General features: G+C 38.9%; 1 protein-coding gene across 1 annotated transcript in view; it reads right to left on the reverse strand.

Annotated features, from left to right (window-relative positions):
• Positions 1-403: 403 nt before the first annotated feature.
• Positions 404-21,718, reverse strand: part of dusp10 (dual specificity phosphatase 10) — a 34,886-nt gene continuing 13,571 nt past the window's right edge. Inside the window, exons 3-4 of the mRNA XM_043695903.1 lie at positions 4,568-4,936; positions 404-1,374 (exon numbers count right to left, since the gene is read on the reverse strand). Coding sequence (XP_043551838.1) covers positions 1,109-1,374; positions 4,568-4,936 — 635 coding nt within the window. The 3' untranslated portion in view covers positions 404-1,108. The remainder of the gene's footprint in view (positions 1,375-4,567; positions 4,937-21,718) is intronic.

Raw genomic sequence — 21,718 nt, forward strand, 5'->3', positions numbered from 1 at the left:
AGAGACAAATATTTAAACTTCACAAAGTGCATCTGGAAAACCAAGTCCTCACTCACCTTGCTATCCAGTCTAGTTATGCTATTTGGAAGAACTTAAAACTGGCAAATCTGATCTGATAAAGATAAATCGATTTTACATGAATTATAAGTATAAAATTGGATTTTGCAGGGGCTAAGGCGTGTTCATAAGTGTTGCATAATCCTGTTACTAAACATTTACTCTCAGAGGGTGGCTCATGTATGATTAACTGCTTTCACACTATTTGACAGGAATTAGCTTGATAGTGTGCAATTCAGATGGGTGTCCTTGTTGCTATGACAAATGTTGTTTTATATTAGTTTTACCAATCATACAATAGTCCACAGTTTTTCTTTTATAAAAAAATACACAGCCAATAATCAGATTGTGAAAAATATTAAATAACATTTTACTTTAACATTCTGATCCAACATATTTCAAAGAAGTTGCATCAGTACATATGGTACTCTGACCAGAATCTGAACAAAAATTGCTTTTCATTGTTTTAATTCTCCCCCTAAGTTCGGAGTAGGTGCATGTTACTGTCTATTTACATGAAGGAATAGGCACCCAGTTCCATCCATTTGGTATTTCACACGCAAATCAATTATTGCACAATAAGCCTCAAAAGGGCATGTAATTAATGAGACCATTTTTAATTTAACTCCCAATATTCGCTTTAACCCTCATAGAAAAATATAACCGTCAACAGAACCTGAACATACAAAATCAGGTTTCACATTACATCTTTCTTCATTAGCTTAAATTGAGATTAGGAGCAGCCACGTGTGTTGGGTTTTGTCACTGCAACCAATCTGCTTTGGCAACCTTTGGATAGTTAAAAGGAGATTCCTTGAGTAGTCTCCAGACCATATCATCATCATCAACACTTTCTTCCCTTCACTTCACTTCACTTCCAGTTGTTTGCTGCTGTCTATGAACCTGCACAGACCATCAACTGTATAACTCCACAAGTAATGACTGTGCAGTCAGTCAGTCTTAGGTTCTCAGTTCCAGCATTCTATAAGACACTGCAAAGCAGCGAGGGGATCATTTTAAAAATAAACTACAAAAAGGCAGCCAGGTCATGTTAGACAACAGTTTCCACCCCGACCAGCTTTGGCGTGAGAATACGAGGAGTGACACCATTGTTCAGGTCTTCTTCAAACTCCAGCAATTGTCCCATGAAATTGAGGTTCGGGGAAATAATTGGTCTTTTTCCTTTCACAAATTTGTAGGCATCGGTCATGGTCATCCGTGTGTGCTTCATCAGGTAGGCGATAACTACAGTAGCAGAACGAGAAACACCAGCTTGACAGTGAATGAGAAGCCCCTTGCCGCACTGGTGTGCTTCCTCTGAAAGCAAAGGAAAACAAAACATGTTAAATGCTATGTCAGAATATAAAGTTAACCACTTCCAATATGTTTTGATGATACAGAAAATAATTAACATTGAATGCGCATCTGAAGACAGATTCATAAAAAAGTTTAACTGATGAAAATAAGAATGAGAAAGGATGGTGCAACATATGAACTCCATAATTGTTACCTTGTTTGTTAATTATTTGAAACTGCATATCTTTACCTTTCAGTCTTTGCCTTTCTATTTCCATTTATCTAATTGTATGTGTACAGGATTTTGAAAATGGCTGAAATTACTGCAACTTTATTTTTAGGTCATCAGCAAATCGGTGTTATCTTGGCCATTTATCAATATTAAACAAGATAATATTTGAACACTGGTCCTTTTGGGACTCTACACAGGACATTGTAGAGTGGCATTATCCATACCAACTGCCCATTTCCAAATTCTAATCAGTTTCTACTATGAATTGACGGGTTAATAGACAATATCTTTTCCCTGAAGTGGGGGAGTCCAAAACTAGAGAGTATAGGTTTAGGGTGAAAGGGGAAACAAATTTAAAAAAAAAGGGACCTAAGAGACAACTTTCATGCAGAGGTTAATGTGCAATGGAATGAGCAAGTGGTGGAGGCTGGTACAATTACAACATTTAAATTACAACATTATCTGGATGGGTATATGAATAGGAAGTGTTTAGAGGGATATGGGCCAAGTGCTGGCAAATGGGACTAGATTAGGTTAGATATCTGGTCAGCATGGACGAGTCGGACTGAAGAGTCTGTTTCCATTCTGTACATCCATGACAAAATTCATATACCTTTTTGTTTAAGTAAAAGTTTATCATGTAGAAATTTGTCCAAGCTTTCTGAAAAAATGAAAGTTGAGCAGCAATATGGGCAAAATAGATTTTTGAGCCAACAAAAAGTAAAGAATATCTGCAGTAAATGACTGGCTTCATATAAAATGCCTCAAACTACAAAAAAAAAGAAACTTTCATTTGAATTTAGCAACACATTCACCTGAAACATAATGGTTGGCATTTGACAAGGTCTTCAAAAAAACAATTTGTTCTTAATTTTTCAGAATTCAAAACATGGGCCTTGCTCTCCGTACCATTTATAACTAACCACCACGCAATTAAAAATGCCAACTTTACATATGGACTTAGAACAAATTTGAAAAGGAATTTCTGGTCTCGGAGATACAATACAGAGAGGTCTGGAACCAGTAGGGAAGCATTTATTTCCTGATCAAAGAAACATCTTTGCACTTGTCAAAATAACAACTAAACCCACTCAACTCTAAAGCTCAACAACATTCCAGGTTTTCTGATCACTTCTGCCAAGCAAAATCTTAATGCACAATACTATCACTGATTATCAAGAGGTTCATAAGGGCAGTGCAGAATAAGTCTAACACATTTGGTAGGCTCAGTGAATGACATATCAAACAAACAGTCTACTCGAGCATAATAAATACAATCAATCCTGAATTTTAGATGCTGTAGCAATTGAGCAGCTGCAATAATCGTACGTGCTCACAGATAAAAGCAACAAAAACACAAACACTATGAAGAAGAAATCTCCAGCACCAGTGACTTAGGGTACATAAAGCAGCTTTACAGAATATGAACTTAGAAATTTTGATTGACCTTGCAATTATTTGGTGCACTTACCACTGCAATTTATGGCAGGCTTTAATGTATATTGCTTCCTCTTAAAATAATAAAATGAACAATAAGACCTGCAGATGATGTTCCCTAGTCGATCAACAGTTTTAAAAAACCTTTCATTTCAATGCTACTGTTTAAATACATGCAGCAGCCTAATTGATAGCATTTTCCAATACACCGAATGGCAAGCCCTGCAAAGCAGCACTAGCAAACCACAAAGAGGAACTGATCTGAAATCTTCAGCCACATAGAAAATGCCGGACGGTGCAATGACATCTTGCTTGAGCCAAGCAAAACGACTTGCTAGCACGGAGAAGCATTCCGTATATAACCAGATAATCTAAAAAATGCCACACCAGCAATTTTCATCAGCAAGGGTCAAGTGGACAAAGTTGGGAGCTGCTGTCTCAACATTGCTGGCACCATTGCAGAGCCGCAATTTCATCTAGTCTGGAAGGAGTCATGAGGGACATTAGCACACACTCATGGTTTGTAGGTGGGAACGATGACAATTGGCAAGTGGTCAAAGGGAAGAACAGCTTTGAGAAAGTATAAAGTGCTTAGATATATCTAAAGTGTTATTCTTCATTGTAGAATTGCAGTTTCTGACCTGATGTGTGTAAGACTGAAATATCATCATGGCTTTGATATGTTCTTCCCCTTTGATGCTCAGCTCAGTCAGTTGTTCAGCTGTTTTAAAACCATAGCAGATAGCAGAGTTTTTAGCTGCATTCAAATAATTTAACAGATTCTGCTGAAAGAAGTTTGTTGACAGCTGTTCAGTGGAATCTATTAAGAATGCGTGGCTGACTTCCCACCCATTAATGGATTCTGCTCATCAAGGGTTGTTGAAACAGCGGACAAGGGGAAGGGAAATGTGTACATTTTGATTGATTTAGGAGCTAAGAGAATAAATGTTGTGTAAGTAGATACTACAGAATGCTGGTTTACTTTGAAAGAAAGTTATGAGCTTCTCAAAGACTTCCCAATATTATAGGGCTTGTGAATTCGGTTTATAGTGAATGTCAACTGAGAGATATTAGAGAGGTTAAAGATGGTATGGAATGGGGATGAAAGGCTGAGATTAGAGGTTCTCTGGGCTATCTTACTGAACAAATGCAGACCTTTCAATCTGGCCACTTTTGAACTAGCCCACTTTCAGTAGCAGACCTGAATCCAAACTGACCCAGCTTCAAATTGATAAAATAGCACCGATGGGCACTCCCGATTGGGAGGTGGGATCGCAACACTGGGAAATCTCCCTGACTACACATCCCATCTGAAAGAAGAAAATCCAGCTCAGGGTACCAATTTCAACATTTGCAACTACTGCCTTCAAGCACAACTTGTTTTCGGAGCAAAGTGCACTGAAGTGTAATTTTAAAGCATTGCAAACTTTCCTAATCCCGCCTTTTGAACTGCACATTGTATTAAGGGGTCTTTGTCAACAGACACTTTGAATGTACCTTTGTTTCAAGAATATGAGAAAGAGTACACAGTAAAAAGAAAATTACCAATGAATTCAAAGGCCTCTTCGAAGTATTGCCTGAGATTCTGCTTGTTGCTATCAGTGGCAGGTAGCCGTTTGTAACGGAAGATACCTTTCTCGTAATGGTAAAGAGGCAGATGGGTAGTTACATTGATAATGTAGCCAACATTCATCCGCTGCATTTTTTCAATATCCTGAGCATCCTGCTCATTTCCAAGAAACAGGAAGGGTAGGATGGGGGTCAGCTCTGCATTTTCAATGTCAGGGGTAGTGGGGATGGACTGAGGTAGTTGAGTTGGAATTGCTGAGGCTGCCCCTGCATCTGGGCACTCCTGAAGTTGCAGAGAATGATCACAGAGATTCTCGTGGTGTTGCTTGAAACTGCTATGTCCACCTTTGGAAAGAAAGAAAATAGAAGTTAGCCACTTGTAGAATTCCACGGCATTCCTCGTCCAGCAACTGTACTGTGCAATACTGCACAACTATCACTGCTCTCAAATAGGACATTTTGGCATTTTAGAAAAAAAATGTAAAAAACCCTACTAGTTCTTCTATTGCAGCACCACACCCTGGCCATAAAAAGTACGTAACATAGAAGGAGACGATTCAATACAATATTTCAGTCTGCTACAGCAATCCAGAATTTATCCCACTTTCATCCTGCTTTCTTCCCACAACCTTCATCTCCGTCCACTTCAGTTATTTATCAAACCTCAACCACGTGTTTCATTACCGCCATGCTTTGCAAATGGACTTTTGTGCTCTTTTATACAAATACTGCAAATAAATTGGTCTGTGTGCCTTTTATCAAGTAACCCCCAATAACAAAATTAGCTACAGTGCCTTTTTTAAATACAGTGACAGATTAGTGTTAACAAGGATATGTAGGTCCAAACAGTGATCGATCAGATTACTCACTACCCTGTTTATACCGGAACATTCTGGCCACTGCTGTCGGAGGGTCTTTAGATCGGCAACTGGAGACCCTTCCTTGCTTCAGTTTGCCGACCATTTTTGACGTGTAACTGAGTTCTATGGCATATTATGCCCCTTTTACCTTTGAGATACAACTGAGCATGAAGTAAGTTCTGTCCAATTATGCAGCATTAACTGGCCTAATTTTAAAGTGGGCCACAGGGGTTTTGATTTTTTTTTAAAAAAAAAGGAGCAAAAGCCCAATTCAATCTTTTGTTTTCACTCCTGATTCCACACAAACATTCTGATGTCCAGAGATTTTTGCGGGACCGTGACCTTGGGTTCACTTCCCGACTCCAATTGCCAGTGTACTCCATATAGGACCCAGCTGGTCCTTTAGTGGAATGTATTACTATGGCAGTCACAATGGATAAAGAGAAACAACTCCTAGTGGGTCACATACCATTCTGAACACTGCAACATGGGAAAGTTCCTGCTGGAATAATGTACAATGAAATAGTCTGTCTTGTAAATCTATAAATGATATGTTGCTACAGTATATCAGGCAGGGAATAAAAGCCAAGACCTTGAGTCTTCTGGTAATGGGCCTCACTTTCAGACCTTGTGGCTATCAATGTTCAGATCCACAATTATGCCATTACAGAGTGACACAGGTTTCCTAGGTTTGAATTCCGCACAAGATCCTCAAATATTAAACCAGCTGATCAGGGTCCCACAGGAACACAGACTTTAGCAGCAGAGTGTAGCGTTTCACAAGATGAAATCCTGCACAATGATACCACCATTGAGATTCTCTATCAACATTCCACCTGGAATAATAAGTTTAACTCCCAAACATACTGTACAACACATAGGTTAGACTGTAGCTGTTAAAAATCACTGTACTAGTGCAAGACTGCATTTGAAAATGGTCTATATGGAAGAATACCCATGAGAAGAAAACAGATTCTTGATATTACTCCAATATCTTGTACAACACGGGCAGTGCTTTGGACACAGGACTGCTTTCAGAACAGAAACTCAGTCGGTCCTGTGGCTTTAGGTTTCTTGGATATTTTCAATGAAAGCCTTTAACAACCTGAATTTTAATGTGTGACTGTTTTCTGTGGAATGCATTTGCAAAACGAAGATCATTCCTGTGGCTGTCAATTTATACTTAATTTCAGATAAATTGCTGCCTGTGTTTTTCGAACACGTTTCTAGCCCAGTTTTCACACACTGCTGAACATTTTTACAGAATATCTAATATAGAATGAATGGATATGAAAACAAGTGAAGAACTCTAGTTCTTACCATATTGGCTAGTAGTTGTCAATCAAATGAAAAGGAATTGTGGCCCTTGTATATTTATAATAATGGGCCATAATTTGTTGACAAAATAACAATGAGACGCATTAACACCAAAGAGTGCAGCATTTTTAGGGGTGGGGCACATGCCTGATTAAACTGAAGTGTCCAAGAAGGACTTCCAACATTAGCTTCACATAAAACATCTTGCCAACTACCTCACAGTTAACATGCATTGTATAATAAGACCTTACTTTATCTGTGCAAAGATCTGATAGCTTTGATATGCCCACATCAGTCCAACAGTCCCTTTAACAATGCAATCACTAATCAACCTCACTCACACAGAACATTAATTAGTACAAGTATCGAATTGCATCTCTCATGTTTAAGAGGCATCAACAATAACCAAATTTCAAATCCTTTCTTTAAGGCCATAAGAAATAGGATCAGGAGTAGACCATTGTGCTCGTCAAGCTTGCTCCGTCATTCATTAGACTTATGGTTGACCCAACATTCCTCATGGGCACTTTCCTGTGTTTCCCCATAACCCTCAACTCCCCTACTGATCAAGAATCTATCCCAGTCTTAAAATATACACAAGAACTCTGGAACTCTTGCCACAGAGTTATGGGGAGCAAAGATTGTCAAGCTTCAGAGGAGAAATTCCTCACCTCCGTCTTAAACTGGCACCCCTTCATTCCTGAGATGATGCCCTCTGGTCATGGAGATTCTTTCCACTGAAAATTTCCAATGTGCAGTTCCACTATGCCTGAAATCCTCCAAAAGACTTATTTCATCTGAATTATTTGATTTTTAAATGAAATGAAATTGTCACTCAGAAAAAAAAGTTACGATTACATATGTAATCTAAATTCTGAACAGCTATTAAAAGATAGACTCCATACTTGTTTCACACTCCGAGCACTGGGACCTGAAGGCCGGTCTCCAAACCCAACCCATATCCACTACCCTTCTCCATCCCCTTGAGATGCAATTGACACTGTCCTCTTCCCACACCCTGCAGACCAGACAGCAGCTGTAAAAGTGGCTGACGGCACTTCAATTTCAGAATATGGCAGCTGACCACTGTAGGCTTTTTAAAAAATGGAGTGTGGTCTGCCTTCTTCTGACAGGTTTACACTACGAACATTTGAGGGATCCAGAGTGAAATCTCCTCAGAAATGTGGAGATCACTTCTTCTGTAAAAAGACTGGAGTGGTAATGTGTGAGAAGCTACCACTCTGTGGAAAATGCACCCACAAAGTTCTTTCAAGTTTACAAGTTCTGTAACCATGTTTGGTTGATAATCACCTACACAAATGAATCCTCATGTCTATTTGAACTAATCTGGCTTAATTTCCAATGGCAAGAACCACAGCTACAGTTATCGCAGCGATTACCAGTCTGAAAATACAAAGCATATAGTTTCTTCACATATTCTATTTCTGAAGACAGATAAAATACCTGAAACTACAAAATGAAGCAGGTTAACCACAAGTCATAAAGAGATGAGCATGCCATTTTACTCTTTACCGAGTTGTTGAAGTCCGTTATGATTCTCCTTGACAAGATTTTGGACATTACAAGCTACACAAATGAGGTTTGTGTCAAATTCCTGTTTCCAGAAGGCAGTTTAAAATATAGCTGATTTTACATTTACGGAAATGCTACTGTGTGATGACAATGTTATTCTGAATGAACAGAAAAAATTCTTCAAAGCGAAGTTCCAAGCAGGCCAGAAAAGTAAGAGAAAAACAAATGCATAACAAAACAAAGCAGCCATGCCCCCAGGCTCAAGACATCTGAAGTGTCAGTAAAATGGTGGGGGAGGGGGAGGGTAGAGGGATAGAGAGAAGAGAGGGGAGAGGCGAAGAGGAGAGGAGGGGAGAGAAAATCAGGCTCCAGTGCCTACCCTGTAGGTTTCTCTACCTCATACTTATTCAGTTTTCCACTAAAAGCTGTAATGATCTCAGCCTCGCACTTCTGCCAAAAAACATTCAACATGCTTCAACAGCGCATGTAAAATAAAATCGTAAAATCAAATCTCCAACTGCAAGATGTTTGAACATAACTACCGCTCCCACAAATTCCTCAAATCATGATTTTCCTTATCCTCCAAAGAGCATTAGCCAAAGTAAAGAATGACACTTGCTGGCTGTAATAACTGTACACTATTCATTTTTAAAAATCTTTTTGTTTTTAAACAGTCATTAAGCCACACCGTTGTCCTCCACATTATACAGCTTCTGTGTTGCTGGAAAAGCGCAGCAGGTCAGGCAGCATCCAGGGAACAGGAGAATCGACGTTTCGGGCATAAGCCCTTCTTCAGCCCTGAAGAAGGGCTTATGCCCGAAACGTCGATTCTCCTGTTCCCTGGATGCTGCCTGACCTGCTGCGCTTTTCCAGCAACACATTTTCAGCTCTGATCTCCAGCATCTGCAGACCTCACTTTCTCCTCAAAGATTATACAGCTTCATTTGACTTGGTCCACAGCATCTCAAGCTCAGGGTCTCGCGTCTCTCGTCATGACTCCAATATTTCATGTTGGCATTATGCTGATAAATTTACACCAGGTGTCCTCCCAATGGCTTTAACATTAACTCTTCATTCTGGGACACTGGGCTGTGCACCAATGATTTGCACAATGTTGTTAGCACTTCTTTATTAGGATTTCTAAAATATCATTGAATTTTTCCATAGTTTTATGTATTTTCACTCTCAGGAAATTATGTATCCAAAAACAGTGATCAGTCTTTTCTTCATTTATAGTTCCAAGAGTATTAAACCAATAATGAAACACATTTTAAGAGACATCTAATAAAATAACAATTCAAGTATCAAAGTATTCTGTATAGTGCCATAAGTAGAGATCAGTTGATGTTGTTATCCATAAGCAGCCAAGGCTGCTCTAGCCATGTGTCTGGATTCAACAATAACCTTCCAGAAATTTCTTCAAAATCAATGTCAGCCAGACCATCAACACCCAAATACATCCTAATGGGTGTGGGATGATATAATCAGCTACAAGAAAAAACTCACATCAGAATTGCAAATCCCATAAGATGATGATGTGTTAAATGATTTTCTACATAGCCAACATGATCCATTCCAGAGCTCATTTGAAATTTATCTCGATGGCAACTGCTTTATCTTCTAAAGGAGACCTGGTCATGTGACTCAGTATTTAACCCAACTGCCTGAAGTAGTATGCAATTTTTAAAAAAGTATCAGAGTTTAGTGGTCAGTTCTGCTTCATATTATATGTACTGACCAAAAAGATCCTTAATTCCAGACAACAAAAAGCAAAGCTCAGGGCCTGTTAAAAGCAACCATGAATCTGTTTTTTGTGCATTCTGCAAGTAAGTAAAGTAGAAGTCACATTGACAAAAAAAAAGGTTCTCTCAAAAGATCTGAAGAAATTTACAAAGAAACTCTACAATTCAAATGCTGGCTAGCCAATTCACGAAGCCCCAAATGAGATTTCAGACCAACTACAACAACTTTGGACTTTGACTTCATTGCAAAAGCAAAGACATCAATAAACTGTTTGCATTTAAGCTGACACTAATTACATACTCTCCTTTGATTTTGTACATTTGCAGATGTTCATGTGTTGAAAGACACTGGCTGGGGAGGAGAGGAGTTCAAGTGTATGAAATAAATCCCAGTTCTGGTTTAACTCTACCAGAGTGGTTTTGTGGTCCTTACAAAAGTCTTAGGCCATAAGTAGATGAAGTTAGTAGGGTGCAGAAGAAAGAAGCATGAGAAGACAAAAATAAAATACAGTTGTTAAGAAAAAATAAAATTACCTGCTTACAAACAGGTGGAGAGAATAGGGAGGGAGATTTGCTTTGACACATTTCTACTCTGGACAAATATCATGACCCTAATTACCATCTGCTTTTAAAAAATGAGTTTGAAGTCCAGTTAACATCCAACTAGATAACTGTTTAATACATTCTATCTTTCAGTCTCACATGTACTTGCAATAACCTCTCATTGAAACATTTCCTGGTTTACTTTCTGAATTTGCTGGTGATGAGCTATTTGTTTTACCTTTTTTGTTTCATTGTGATTTTCATTTTTAATTAATAGAATATCAGAAAGCTAACAAGAGGAACTGATAGCTCAAATAATTATAACAGGAATATGGTGGAATTAATGCATGTTAATCATACAAAAGAGAAGTGAGTCATTACACTCCTCAACATGAACCTAAATCTCTTTGGACTTTTGTTTTTAGATTTTCACCATTCAACAGAACTGGGATCTACAAATTTAAAGCAAAACGAATGCCCCACAGTTAACTAGTGAAATTAATCCATTACAGTTTCATTTATGCACTTCATTCTTCTTGCAATTTTCTGTTCCAACTATGTTACACACTACAAATAAAACAGTCAAGATTAGAGTGTGCTGGAAAAGCACAGCAGGTTAGGCAGCATCCGAGGAGCAGGAAAAAAAAAAACAAAAAACCAAACAAAAAAATAATTAGACGTTTCGGACAAAATGATTTTCCTGCTCCTTGGATGCTGCCTGACCTGCTGTGCTTTTCCAGCACCACTTTAATCTTGACTCTAATCTCCAGCATCTGCAGTTCTCACTTTTGCCACAAAATAAAAACAGTGTCATTGGCAAACTTAGATATACCATGACGTTCTCTGGGTCATTATTAAATATGGTGACTAGTTGACACCCTTGTACAGATTCTAATTATTTCCTTCCAAGTAGGACTTACTTACGAAAGATTCTGCAAAATGTCAGGGAAAAAAAAGTGTTAAAAAAGGTAGGGAAACCAACAATCTGCTGAAATGCATCAAGTAGTGTTTTCCTGTAGCATGTCTTGCAATAACACAAATTGATCTATTTTCTCCTGTAATGACACCAATTCTTCCATACTAACTAGCTTCAAGGCAATAATTTACTGTTTCTAACATTGCACAATAAAAGTAAACAAAGGGTACTATCTACTGAACTTAACGTGAAAAATAGTGTTACTGTAGCATTTTCAAACCACCAATGCACCTAACTAATGGACAATGTGACTATACCAAGAATAAACCACTGGTCACTTGAACATGCTTCATTCTGTGGTGAGCCATTACATCTCCTGTAAATAGTAATTCTGGTTCCTTTAACATTTATCTTCTATTCCCCCATTTAAACATTCCAATTGAACTTGCATCTAGTGAGTTCCATCTCCAGATTCAAATATTAACCTTTACCTTTCTTACAGCGCTCCCTCGGCGCAACTAAATGAACTTCAGATTAAAAAAAAAGTAACTCTGGTTCTATAACATGCAGTAAAATATCAACAGGGTTACAAATCAGTCTTGGCCCATTTGCATCTAGGACTTCATACACTCAAAGTAAGAGACTGGAGGACTTGATATTTTCTAATCAACTTGTTCAGGGATGTTGTTACACCCCTCCAGAACAGGTGAAACTTGAACTCAGGGATGCTACCATGGTACCAAGAGCCCCATCCAGACTGGATGACCAATGGAAACTGGTTAATAGGTTTCAGGTCATTAGGCCCTTGACTTCATATTCACAAAAGGGTCTAATGGAAAATTGAAACCTTGGCCTTTGAAATAGCAAATTAAAACTAATTTGAGAATACAGTGTGAAAGATGGCTCCATTTTGGGAGCTGCACCCACATAATTTTCCACCCCAAGCCATTGATTTCTCTCAGTGTGTTGCACAAAGATGCCTGTTACAAAGTCACCTCAGTACTTCTTCCTGAATGTCCACATGAATCATCACTCATGTCTTTAAAAAAAGGTATGCAAAAGGCAAACAACCACCTTTTTGGAGTCAAATCCAGATTGGACTTCACTTTAAAATGGAATAAATGAAAAAACAAAACAAGTCAGGTATAAAAGGCAAGTCAAATTTGCCAAATTGAGAGAGAGTCATAAACCAGTGACACAGAAGTGCACAGGGAAAAAACAATTGGAATGGAGGAAGACTATTTATGAGGTTTAATTGTTACGATGTTCATATGGACATTATTTGATTGGGGACCTTTGGGATAGGTTCCTTTTTGTCTCCTTTCCTTTGATTTTCAGTCACAAGCTACCATCTGTAGGAATGCATTCTCCCTTCCCCTAACCTATGACTATGAAAAGGACGAGGAACTCACCACATGTTGTTCTCCCATTCAGTTATTTTCTTCACCCAAAGATAGGGTAATGCAACACCCCTTTTCCTTAATATGGCTCAGCTTTGGAGCACACCTCCATTTTAAAATGTTAACACATCACCATAATTTCTTCCATATCAATCTGACCGGAACTTAACCTTTAGTTGTTCTGTTTGCTTAAGTATTTCACTATCAAAGAAAACACTATTTTGGTCCTAACCACTCACCCTGCTATTTGAGAAAAATTACTATAAATAAACATATTTTCCTAAGCTCATGAGAAAGTGAAGGATATATTTTAGCAAATGTGGAGTGAAATAATTTAAGAATGGTTCTTTCAGTTAATAAAATAAGCTATTCAGTAACAATGTAAATACTATCGACCAAAACCATTAAGTTTTGACCCTGTCAAAATAACCTGTGTGACAGCTTTTCTCTTGGAGGTCTTTCAAATGCTCAGGGGTTATAAACAACTGGGTTAGCTTGTGTTAATATTGAAAATTTTAAATGAAGTCCTGATACAGTGGCTGTAAATTTAAAATTTAACCAAAGATTGTTACCTCAGGTTCACATAGCTAGGACCTTGTATCATATACACACTAGCATTTAGACGTCAAAATGCAGACCTGCCTTTTGCAGAATTAAAAAAAACATATTTTGGTCTACTAAAAGATCCATTAAGTAGATCATTTCAGACATAATCATACTGACACGAAATTCCTAGCCTAAACCAATAACAACAATGCATGATACTCCTCCATGATAATAACCTCTTCCTTACCCCCAAATGAGCTTTTAACATTTGATAGAATTAAAAAGGTAACAATAACTGCCTATAATGGGACACCTACAAAGTCCAGTTCCACCTGATGTTGAATGATGGAAGTCAGAAGTGTATATTTCCTAACACAAAAAAGTTCTCACTTTCAAGGGAGTTTGCTATTTTAACACACAGTCTGTAAGACAGTATGTTGGAAGAAGTTAAACTGCAGTGGTCTGACTTCTGCCTGGCATAGTTTTAGCTATAGTTTCTTTTTTGACAGTATTTGTGCTGACAAATTCTAACCATTTCGGTTTGGTTTTGGGAATTTTTTTTTTAAAAAAGAACTTACTTCCCTCTCATTCATAAATGCTTCTTCCTTATCTAGGGATAGATCTGGTTGAGAGTACTCCTATATCTAGTTGGCAGTGGATACAAACAATGACCTGAAACAGTTGGTTCTTCACCTCAAAAAAATGCTTTAAGATAAGGCCTCCCAGACCCATAACTGGAAGAAAAATGGTACAAGAATTGGAACCTCGTCCAGGCCATTGGAGTTTAGTCTGACAGCAGCTACTGGCACCATGATCTTCGCCCCACCTGAACAGCAATATTAATAAAATACTATCCCATTACACATCACCTGGTCCTACATCACTGAATACATGCCATCATTGGAGTTCCAATATTTTGAGCCAACGTGCGACTACTTTGTGGGATCATTCTTAATGACATGGACTGTAATGTCTCAAAAAGGCAGCCCAACACCACTTTCTCAGAACAGCTCGGGAATGGAAACAAATATCAGTTTTACCTTCTACAGTCCCAGAATAAAATCTTCCCTTAATTATTGTGGGGAAATATCTTGCTCCTCCTGATTAACTGCATAAGTGCTCAACTGAAATTAAGAACTCATTAACTAGGGAACCAGACTGCTAATGAAATGTAGCAATACACTTGGAGCTTGCAATACTATAAAGACAATGGATACAGAAACAGGTCATTGAGCATATAAAGCTTAACATGCCATTCATATGGCTGAGCTGATAACCTTCAGCTCTACCTTCCTGCTTTTCTCTCCATTATGCTCGATTCTCTTATTGATTAAAAACCTGGTCTCTCACAGCCTTGAATATTCTTAATTCGGCACTCTTGACTGCGCTGTAGAGAATTTCACAGATTCACTCTAAAGAAATGCCTCATCTGTTTTAAAATGGGCGATCCCTTATTCCAAGATTACATCTTCTGAACCTAGACACTCCCACAGAAGGGTAAAACAACCTTTCCATGCCTACTCTGTAAAGTCTCTTAAGAACTCTGTATATTTCAACAAGGGCACCTTTCATTCTAAATTCCAATGACTATAGGCCCAAACTACTTAACCTCTCTTCAATAATAGTCCCTCCATACCCTGAATCAACATGGTGAAGCTTCTCCGGACTGCCTTCGAAATCAGTATATCTGGAAAGTGGGATTAGAATAGTTGGGTGGTTGTTTTTATCCAATACAGAATCAATAGGCTGATGGAACTTTTTCCTATGCTGTAGAGCTTTAGGACTCTTTCCTTAGATAAATGGCCCGAAGTTGTTCACTGTATTTCATTTGTGGTCTGGCTTGTGCCTTGCAGTTTTAGTAAGACTTCCCCATTTTTATTGTCCATTCCCTTTGAAAAAGGCCAATATTCCATTTGACTTGCCAGTACCTGCTGAACCTGTATGCTAGCTTTTTGAAACGTATGTGTAAGAACTTGCAAATCCCCATGCTGTAATTTTCTGCAGTTTTTCTCCATTTAAATAATAACCAGCTCCTCTATTCTTCCTGCCAATGTACATAACATCATATTTTATTCCAATTATCAAGTTTTTGCTCTTTCACTTAACCTATTCATTCATCAGAGATATTTCACTACTATTAATGGAATAAGCATTACATCTATTCTGCTTCCTGTATTTCTTGCTCTTTTCATTAACATTAAAAGTCGGCCTCAAAATTGGACAGGGCCTGAAAACAATTATGAGCATCTGTGTAATTAAGCTGCACCAGTGGTTTCCCATACAGGTAACGTACAAACTTCACGCTATCTACTTAATTACAGCCACCTTTAAATATGTTGGTTAATGGCTGCAAATCTCTTGCCCGCCCCTCCAAGCTTATAGACCGCTAACATCACTTGAATCAAACTCACTATTTAAAACCACTTTCTGACTGGAGCAATTGCTGGAACTGGTTGCCGAAGACAGCACAATCAAGCAGAAAGCTGGACAACAGAGGAGGGAAGAGAGAACATGCTCCAAGCTTGTCTAATATAGAATGGGGGAGAACACCACAAGGATTGAAGAAGTGGTTCTCCAGCCGTAGGGATCCAGATAGACTGTGGGCATAAGCAAAAGGAAACAGACAGTTGTGGCAGTGAATGACAGACTGCTCCAAGCAACTGGATGCAGCGTCACAAGAAATTCAAATCGGAATGGTTAAGATTAGTGAACCTCCATTTGAGTTCACATCAACTGCTGTGTCTCACTGCTGTACTACCCACCTACCAATGGTACATCAGTCACGAGCCCCCACCTCTCATTCATTGCTTCATCACACCCTCTCTTTTCTGCTGCAGGCAACACACCCTCTCCAGCCAGTTCTACCCCACCCTCAATCTCTCACCTCAGTTTGTAAATAGTGCCAACTATTCTTAAGAAACAAAATATGCTATCTACATCACCCTCACTGACATCTGAACTTACAGGGCCAAGTGTTGGATAACAAGCAGCTTTATTTAAAGTTTAAAATTCACAAATCAACATGGCCACCTTCATTGAAGCATCCCCAGCCTAGGCCCTAGCAAATATGACAAGGCTAAAAAAAAACAAAAGTTAGCATCTATATACCTAATTCTCCTCCGCACAATTGCTTCCCCAAACCATTTTCATCCCCTCAGCAAAAGCCTCTCTGTGCCTCCCACCTTTTAAAAGTCAGAGAATGCAAGCAGGCCAGACAGTGCTGCAAGAGCAAGAAAAACCAAGATGATAGGAGAGGTCCTTCTTTCTGACACTCTCAGCCTTTAATTGTATTTAACTCCATTAGCATACTTGCAGACCCAATCAAGATGCAGTCTCCAATGTCCAATGTGAGCTTCAAGAGCAGCACAAACAGAAACCACTCAATGTCCAGGTGCTGAGCTTGTTGCTTGGTGAAATCAGACTAGTACCCTAATGGCTACAGATACTGGAGTTCAAAAAGGTGTGTGCAGTGTCAGAGCTGTTTGCCTCCAACAGGCTGTGGAATTAGAGTGGTTCTTTGGAGCGCCTCAGTTTAAAGATGACGGAGGTGGGGATACATTCTGCAACACAGCCTACTTCACCAATTTTAGGGTCAAGTGGTTTGTGCAGAATCCTTTATGTCAAGGATCACCCAGTAAACTTCAGATACTTTTAACTCTGGAAACCACCAAACTCTGTCTTTGCATCAAGAGCCAGTACAGAATTCAGTAAAATGATCTGAAAAGTTTGACATCCACTACAATTGCTGTGGTGGTGGGAGTCTTCCTTATTACTAAGTACATGTTTGTCTGTGCAAGATTAAGGGAGTATAGTCTGGATCACTAGACTGAAAACAACTGACAGCTTGTATCAATTCAGGATTACCCACTGATCAATCTGCTGACTCTGCAGATTTATGGTGAAGTAGTTCTATGCACACACACCGATGCCCTCAAAATGCCATGCACTATAGGATGTACACTATGGAGGCAAATCATACTCAGTGCTAAAAAGGAATAAACAAAATTAGGGCCATGGAGCCCAATTTCACTCTTTTTATCCAATTTAGGCTGTAATTACTTAGAGATCTCCCAATGGGAGTTCACGCTCACTTAAAAAAAAGTGTTCATTGTCCTTCACAAAACAGTACAAACATTCGTTAACTGCATTTTGAACTATAAAATTTGACATCTCCAGGCCAAGGATCATATCTTTAAAATCTTCAATATATGGTAATTTGGACTCATTTTCTAACTGGTTTCACCAATATATTTTGACACCTGAACAATATTTAAATGAGATATTAAAAACTCTTGACAGACTGTTTAATAGTGAAAGACATAATTAAATCCTGAATGCTCTCTTTAATAGGAATCTATTCAAGACACCCAATCCACTGATATCACACACGGTTAGTTCATTCAGAAAAAGGTAGCAGTACAGTCCTTCATTAAAGTACCAAATGAGACTATATTTTTGAATTTCAAGAGAATTAGCTGTACCATTAGCCAAGTTATGATATCAGCATTCACTGATAGTGTGGAAAACTGCTCTGTTATGTGCTGTACATGAAAAGCAGGTCAAATCCAACCTAGTCATTTGCTGCCCTATTAATCTATTCCTCTCAAAGTGATGGAAGGGGTCACTGCCAATCCTATTAAGCAACACTTGCAAAGGAACAACCTGCTCAGTGATGCACAGCTTGAATTCAGGCAGAGTCTATTGGCTCCTGGAACTCAAAAAGAAGCCTTGATACAAACGTGGACAAAAATATGTACCTCTCGAGGCGAGATCAAAATGACAGCCCTCCAATGAACTTCTCTCCATCATGAGGGCCAAAGTGATAATGTTTGTGAATAATTCCAAAAAGGTCAGCTCCATTTGCAACTTCACATTTTGCATACGGGCATTAGCTGTTAAATGTTACAGGTTAGAGTGGTGCTGGAAAAGAACAGCAGTTCAGACAGCATCCAAGGAGCAGGGGAAAAAAAAAAATCAATGTTTCGGGCAAAAGCCGTTGATCAGGGATACCCTGATGAAGGGCTTTTGCCGAAACGTCGATTTTCCTGCTCCTTGGATGCTGTCTGAATTGCTGCACTTCTCCAGCACCACTACTCCAGAATCTGGTTTCCAGCATCTGCAGACACTGTTTTTACCAAGTTAAATGTTACATACCACTTAGCAGCCAGGCAGTGATCACCACTAATAAAGCGAGAATCTAACCATCACCCAGTGATGTCCAATGGTATTACTGAATAGGAGAAAGGTGAGGACTGCAGATGCTGGAGATCAGAGTTGAAGAATGTGGGGCTGGAAAAGCACAGCTGATCAGGCAGCATTCAAAGAGCAGGAGAATCGATGTTTCGCACACAAGCCCTTCATCACGGAATACCCATCAATGCCCTGGAGGTGATTAATGACCAGAAACTGAACTAGACCAGCCACATATTGCGCTGTGGCTATAAGTGCCAGTCAGGAACAAGGAATTCTGAGTTGAGTAATGCACCTCTTGTCTCCCTATTCCAAATCAGGAGTGGATGTATGACCTCCCTTGTCTGGCTAACTGCAGCTTCAACACCAAACAAGTATGGCACCTTCCAAAACAAAGTACCCTGCTTGTTGGCACCCTGTTCATCACTTTTCACATTCATTCCCTTCACCAATGGCAACAGTGTGTACCACCTACAATTTGCACTGCAGTAAGTTAGCATGGCTCCTCAAACAGAAACATCCAAACCCACAACTTCTACCACCTAGAAAGACAAGAGTAGCAGATGCATAAATACACCATAACTCACAGGTTCTTTCCAAGTAACACTCTATCTTGAACTGGAACTGTAATTGCTATCCCTTCACCTGTTGCCAAGCCAAATTTTGGAACTTCCTAACAGTGCTTTGATGTTCCTGCCTCAAGGACCGCAGCAATTCAAGAAAATAGCTCATCCCTTTTTCCACTGTATTAGAGACAGGCAATAAGTGCCTGCCTAACCAGTGATACCCACGTTCCACTGAACAAATAAATGCAAGGAACAAACAGGTTCATGGCCAGTTTTCACTTACACCTGATGGCAACTGGTATGAGTAGGAGAGTTTGATGGTCAAAATAATTTGCACCCTCAGTTTCCATTGTCCTTTTAAAAGGGTAAGCAGCTTTTGACTGGCTTAATTGTTTAAAGCTGAAAATGTGTTGCTGGAACAGCGCAGCAGGTCAGGCAGCATCCAGGGAATAGGAGAATCGACGTTTCGGGCATAAGCCCTTCTTCATTCCTGAAGAAGGGCTTATGCCCGAAACATTGATTCTCCTGTTTCCTGGATGCTGCCTGACCTGCTGCGCTGTTCCAGCAACACGTTTTCAGCTCTGATCTCCAGCATCTGCAGACCTCACTTTCTCCCTTAAATTGTTTAAACCAAAACAAAAAGTAGCACTGAACAGACCCACTTGGTCTAGGCGTTGAGTCCTAGAGGAGTGTTCTGGAAGTCATTAAATAGAAGTTCTAAAAAAGTTAAGGAGAATTGTTGGGCAGGAGCGGCAAAGTGTGAATGCCTGTTTGTCAATGTATTCACTTCTGGCTGCACAGACCATTCTGAAGGCCGTTCCCTCCAAGGCAATGGATGGAGATTGAAGTTTTTTTGTCATCAATTGTATTTGGTACTGATGAACTGTATTTAATGTTTCTCTGATTATGCACCTACTAAGTTTCTGGTACTCACTATATTCCTTAGTATCTCCAAAACAACAATAGTTGTGTTACATCCATTAGCGCAGAATGAAAAACAAACAAGCAAACAGTCACAGGCTTGGGAGTGTGCAGTTGATTTTTGTTTAGTTTTGACAGAGCTGTAAAAGGGCTGTTATACATAAAACACAAATAAATTAGAAGCAGGAGTAGGCTTTTGGGCCCCTCGAGCTTGGTCTGCCAGTCAAAACGATCATAGCTGATTCGATTGTTCCTTCCTTTAGTAGTCAAAGCAATGTAAATTGAGGAGGTACACTACCTCATTTGATGTATAGGACCATCAGTCTTTTGGGGGGGGACATTGACTGCAAACCATTCCCCACTTCCCGTTTTGTACCTCAAGAGAACAAGGTCTGACGCAATCTCCCTGATGTTTGTTACATTTCTAGCCATCATCCTTTTCGTGCAGATGGTCACTTCTTCCAGTACCTTTCTTTTTTTTTGTTTTAAAAAAAATGACAAAAGGGAGATTTTATAACTACAAGGCTTTCATTGTATGATTTTACTGTCTGCGTATTCAGCAGTCTGACAGCCATATGAAATATTCTTTCCTCTGTTGAAGTTTTCTGCCCCACATTACACCCACCACCTCCCAATTTCTCACCCAAGTTCAATTGCTTAAACTGCAGCGATATTTCAAATATATTTAAATTTAAATTTGAAATTTATGGCAGTGTCTACTCCAAGACATCTTAAAAAATGCATGTCTTAAGTTTGTATTCCCAAACAAATTTTCGATAAACTAAAAAAAGTACACTGTTTTAAAACAAAATATATGATATACAGAGGAGCTGAGTTAATTGATCCTGGTGAGCTCCAAGGAATGAGGAATATAAATTCAGAACATATCATTGATTGATAATATATATGTGTAGTTAACCCAACATCTTTAACCACATAAAGATAGGTCCCTGAAGCACTTAAACATGTGACCAAATGAAAGTGGTTTTACAAATATTAAAGTTGAGAGTTCAGGCTTGTATTATAATTAATTTCGAAGCCCAGAAATAAGAATATTTCATCAACTTTGGGTTAAGCAGTCACCAATTTTTGTATACAAATAGTCAAGCTGACTCTTGGTCAGACAAAAGATATGGCATTTTCCAAAATATGCATATAATTTGCATAGGATAATTATGCTAAATTCTGTTTTTTTTTGAAAAGCAAGTTAGACATGTGCCTAGCACCACCTGTTAGGATTACATCATTTACCACCACTTGTGGCCCTGCCTAAACAAAGTATGATCATTTGTATTGTTAGTTTTCAAGAGGTTGATATCATGCCAACTGATGTCATTGTTATTATCTAGCTCCACAGCATTTCCATAGTAACAAGGCAGGTGGAGGGCTTCAAGTCAATGTCAGAAAGAAAAAGGAGCAAAATTACTTTGAAAGACCAAGCCCATATGTTCAGGGAACCACTCTCCTGTAAATAAAATTTAAGATTCACAAAAGGGGATGACAATGTCCCATTGTTTCCTTTACTGGCACTTGCAAGCCAAAGTGGGCAGTTTAATCATGCCCATCATGATTCATTACACATACTGGATTTAG

This window comes from Chiloscyllium plagiosum, chromosome 9, assembly GCF_004010195.1.
Source record: "Chiloscyllium plagiosum isolate BGI_BamShark_2017 chromosome 9, ASM401019v2, whole genome shotgun sequence".
Classification (NCBI taxonomy): Eukaryota; Metazoa; Chordata; class Chondrichthyes; order Orectolobiformes; family Hemiscylliidae; genus Chiloscyllium; species Chiloscyllium plagiosum.